This window comes from Monoraphidium neglectum (assembly GCF_000611645.1).
Source record: "Monoraphidium neglectum strain SAG 48.87 unplaced genomic scaffold scaffold00810, whole genome shotgun sequence".
Taxonomy (NCBI): Eukaryota; Viridiplantae; Chlorophyta; class Chlorophyceae; order Sphaeropleales; family Selenastraceae; genus Monoraphidium; species Monoraphidium neglectum.
The window spans coordinates 1-4,391 of NW_014012818.1; the positions used below are offsets into that span (position 1 = coordinate 1).

General features: G+C 67.6%; 1 protein-coding gene across 1 annotated transcript; it reads right to left on the reverse strand.

The window, feature by feature from the left end:
• Nucleotides 1-33: 33 nt before the first annotated feature.
• Nucleotides 34-4,347, reverse strand: MNEG_5437 (cellulosome enzyme, dockerin type I; the record flags this gene model as incomplete). Its single annotated transcript, XM_014046083.1, has 12 exons — nt 34-66; nt 220-304; nt 601-632; nt 1,086-1,171; nt 1,450-1,680; nt 1,966-2,021; nt 2,253-2,358; nt 2,677-2,884; nt 3,228-3,387; nt 3,545-3,627; nt 3,896-4,012; nt 4,252-4,347. The coding sequence occupies 12 exons, from the start codon at nt 4,345-4,347 to the stop codon at nt 34-36; spliced, it is 1,293 nt and encodes a 430-aa protein (XP_013901537.1).
• Nucleotides 4,348-4,391: the final 44 nt, after the last annotated feature.

Genomic DNA, 4,391 nt, shown 5'->3' on the forward strand with positions numbered 1-4,391 from the left:
CAGCCCCGGCTGCACGCCCGACAGACGGGGCGGTCAGCGGATGGGTGTGGTTTGGGCGGCGGGGGGCTGGATGACAGGGGGTGGGTCCCTCCCCAGCAAATTCCCGCCCTGAGAAACAGCAGGGCCCTCGGCGCCTCGAGGGAGGGGCGCGGGCGAGGAGGGATGGACCAGGGGCGCGCCGCGCCACGGGCCCCGTGTGCGGCATGGGGGCGCGCTCACTTTGAAGTGCCCGGGGTAGGTGGTCCAGGGGAACGAGACAGTGAGGTACTCAAAGCCGGCGCTGCCGTCAATCATGGGCATGAACCTGCGGCAGTGGGGGAGGGACGCGGGGGTGCTTTCAACGCAGCGTTGCTGGGAACCGCAGGTTGGCGGGGAGGGGGTGGTCGGCCCGCGCAGCAGGCATGTCTCATTCAAGGCCGGGGCCAGTGGCCGGGGGTGCGCGGCTGACATGGCAGCTGCGTCCCGCGCGCCGCGGGCAGCCAACAAGCAGGTGAACAAGGGGCAGTGCACGCCACGCTTCACACGGCATGGCACGGCTTCTCATGCTGTTTGTGTCAGCAGCCTCTGGCCATATACATGCATGGGGGGCCGGCCGCTCACCTGTGGATCTCGGGGAACCAGGCCAAGTCCACCTGCAGGCGAGCGAGGGAGGTGAGTAACGAATTCGTCGTCAGATCGACCAGACGCCTGGCGGGCAGGCGGCCACGGCCCCCGCGCACCGCAGCGGCGCCCGGCGGCCGCGCCCCCCGCGTCGCCACGACCCCGCGCATCGCACGCCTCGGCTGTTTCCAAACCCGCCTCTCAATACAGGTTCCATTCAAGGTGTCTCGCACAGATCTTTTCTGGTCGTCGATTATTGGATGGTGGGGCCGGCGGCAACGAGGCGAGCGCCAACACACGAACCGACCAAGGCGTGCAGCGAAGCGCTCTCCGTCGAATCCAGGCCTCTTTCGACACCGCGGCCCCTCAGAAGTAAGGCAAGGACGACCCCACAGCATGACCAGATATCCTGGCGCGCTTCGGGGTGGCGCGTTGGTGCCGGGCTGGGCAATAACAACAGAACAGCACCCCATCGCAAAGCTTACCCTGACTGGCAGTGTGCGGTCCAGCTTGATCCAGTCGGGCCCCATGGCAGCGATGCGTGCTAGGAACCGCACAGGGTCCGCGTAGCCTGCGGGAGGAGGGGGGGAAACGGCGGTGCGCCTCAACGTTTGCCAAACGCGGGCGGACGTTGGTGGGGGCGCGCCCGCGGGACGCGGGCCTGAGGGGGTTACCGTCACGCATGGAAATGCGGGGCGCGCCGGCCGCTGCTCGGCGGGCAAAGATCAGCCCCGAACCGACCGTGAGGCGCCGCAGGCACCGCGATGCGCCCTGCCGCCTAGACGGCGGCCCCGCGTGAGCGGCCGCGCGCGGGTGTCCAGGCAGTAAGAGGCGTTACTAGCGCCGCACCCTTGAATTCCGGCGCAATGTCCGCCAGGCCGCCGTGCAGCTCGCTCATGAGGCTGCCGTCCCCGGGGTCGCGCATCCACAGCCGCACCATCTGGCCGACGGCCAGCGACGACGCGCAGCAGCCGATCTTCAGGATGCGGTCGCCCTGGGCGGCCGGCGCGCTGACCCACGAGAGCTTCGAAAAGTCGCGGCCGGTGGGGTCCCAGCCGCCGATGTTCATGAACCCAGTGCCTGCACGTTTTTGTTGGTTTTTTGGGGGAAAAGAAGAGCCGCAGTGGGCGCCTGCACGGGTCGGCCGCGCGTCGGCCGCGAGGCGGCCGCAAGGTGGCGCGGGCGCGGAGCCGCGGGTCGTGCAGGGGGCCGCGCCGCCGTGCTAGGGGACCAGGGTAGCGGGGAGGCCACGGGCGGGGGGTCCCGACAGCGTGGCACATCGGGGCGGGTGCAGGGGCGTGGGGAACGCAGCCAAGCGGCGCGGCCGGCGTCGAAGCGTGGCGCTCCAGTGGCCCCGCCGCGCACCGTGGCTGTACTGGGAGGTCCCGACCCACTTGCCCTCCACCCAGGTGTTACCGTAGCTGCGGGGCACGCGAGGGTTGAGAGGAGGGCGGGGCGCGCGGCAGGCTTTGCGTGAGGCACCCAGAATTGGGTTTCGGGCACCAACGTCGCCTTCCACGCCCTGCCGCTCGGCTCGCGCTCTTTCGTGGTGCGCTGCCTGCCCAGCAGCTGTCGCGCAGCGCGGCCCCCATGACGACTGCAAAGCATCTTCACGCGCCGTGCGGCACGGAGCTTTGCGGCAAATTTCTCACAGCTCTGTCATGCTCTTGGGGAACTTGATCTTGGTGAGGTCGCGGCCCTCCCCCCTCAGCACGATGGGCTTGCGCCAGTTGAGGATTGCCGTCATAATGTAAGTGCCTGGGGAGGAAAGGGAGGGGTTGAGGCAAGGGATGCGCCGTGCGCTAGGCGGCCTGCAGGTGGCGGCCACAACGAAACCACCGAGGGCCCACAGAGGCGGCCAAAGTGCGCCGGGGCTGCGTGGGGGAATGGAGGCGCCGCCGCGCGCCGTGCATGCCGCCAGCTGGGTACAACCCGAAAGACAACACCCAAAACAGCCTCGCCGCGTCCTCGAGCCGGCAGGCCGCCAATGGCAACCTGTACACAAGGAGCGGCAGCCCCTTCCCTGAACCAATGCGACCCCTCGTGGCGGCCGGCACCCGGCGGTAACGGCCGCACCCGCGGGCAGGAAGATGACGCCGCTCTGCACCGCGTCGAGCGCCTTGAGCATCGCCGCGGTGTCGTCCGTGACGCCGTCCCCCTTGGCACCAAACTGGGTCTTGAGGTTGGCGACCTGGGGCACCCAGGGGATGGAGGCGCTGCCCTGCTGGTATCCGGCCCACGACCACTCGTAGCCGATGCGGCCAGTTGCTTTCCAGAGCTCGCCCTTGGGGGAGTGTGTGTGCGCGCGCGCGCGCGCGTGTGTGTGTGTGTGTGTGAGTGTGTGTGTGTGTGTGTGTGTGTGTGTGTGTGTGTGTGTGCAGGTGGGAAGCTGGATTTCTTTCTGGTGTGCTCCAACAAACCTGGGTTGGGTGATGGGCCGTACCGACCCGCATCGTGATGATGCTGCCTTGGCGGCGCATAACCAAGTCCCAACCATCCTTGCAGCGCTCCTGTGCTGGACCTCATCCAGCTGCACCCCTTTGGACCAGCTCAGAGCCAAAACCAGCGAGGCCTCCTGCCCTAACCTCCCCACCCCACAGCCCAACGCAACCCACAGCCCACCCCACCTGGCAGCCAAAGAGCTCAGATGGGATCATCGGGTTCGAGGGGCAGTTGGGGCAGCCGGTCGTCGGCTTCGTGCAGCACTTGGTGCCGTTGGAGAAGCAGCCGTAGCCGGGGCCGTAGTGCCGCGTCGGGGGCACCGGGGTGAGCGGCCGCTTGCGGGCACTGCAGACAGGGCGGGTTTGATGATGCGTGAGGCCCATCAATTGGCAAGATCCGCCCAAGCTTGCGTTTGCGCATAGGCATGCGCGCCTGTGCCTGGTCTGGACCCCACCCGGGCGGCAAGTCGAGAACGCCCCGCCCATGCCGATCGGCGGCTCACGTGCGCTGCGCGAGCCACAGATTCTCGGGCCACACGGGGCCAGAGGTCTCGATGTCCCACCCAGTTGCGGGGCCGACCGTTGACTGCGCGCGATCAAGAGGGGGCAATCAGCGGTCAGAGTGCAGCTCTGGGCTGGCAGCGCTGGCGCGCGCCTCTCGCGGGCATGATCACCCTCCCCCCCTCCCCTCCAACCCCCAACATAAATTTGTGGCCGTTAACTCGATAAGTGGTCAGGGAAGGGGGCGCTAATCCCTGCCACAGTGGTGTGCATGCGCCCTGGCCGTCGGTGCCAAGGCCAACCTTGCCTTGCATCCACAAGCTGCCACCCTGCGCCCCCCGCCCTGCCCTCACCACGGCTGCGCCGTTCACGTCCACCCAGGTGACGCGCGGCGCCCACGTGTAGGGCGGCAGCGCAATCTTCCCCGTATCGCTGCGCAGGTTCCAGAAAGTGTTGTACCCACTCGCGTCCTGCGCATGGCGGCATGAAGGGGTGCAACACGACTGAATAATTGAGGCGCGTGCGGATCCGCGAGGTGCGGGGAAGCTGCCTTGCAGCTGCTGGCGCAAGCGCATGGCGCTTATGATGGACCCCGAGGCTTGAACTGACCAGTCTTTTCACCAGTGGCAATGAAACACCGTGACCTGTGCCAGAGTGTGGCGGCCAGCAGAGCCTTCCCCTACCACCCCCCTCGCGGACGTCTGCGCACCTGTCCTCGCACCACCCAGCCAAACGGCTCCGAGGCGTTACCCATTCTCAGATTTGTGTAGAGGTTGCTGTAAGGCGCCGCGTACATGAACTCCATCGTCAGGTCGACGCCAGAGCCATTGGTGACGCTGGCGGGGATTT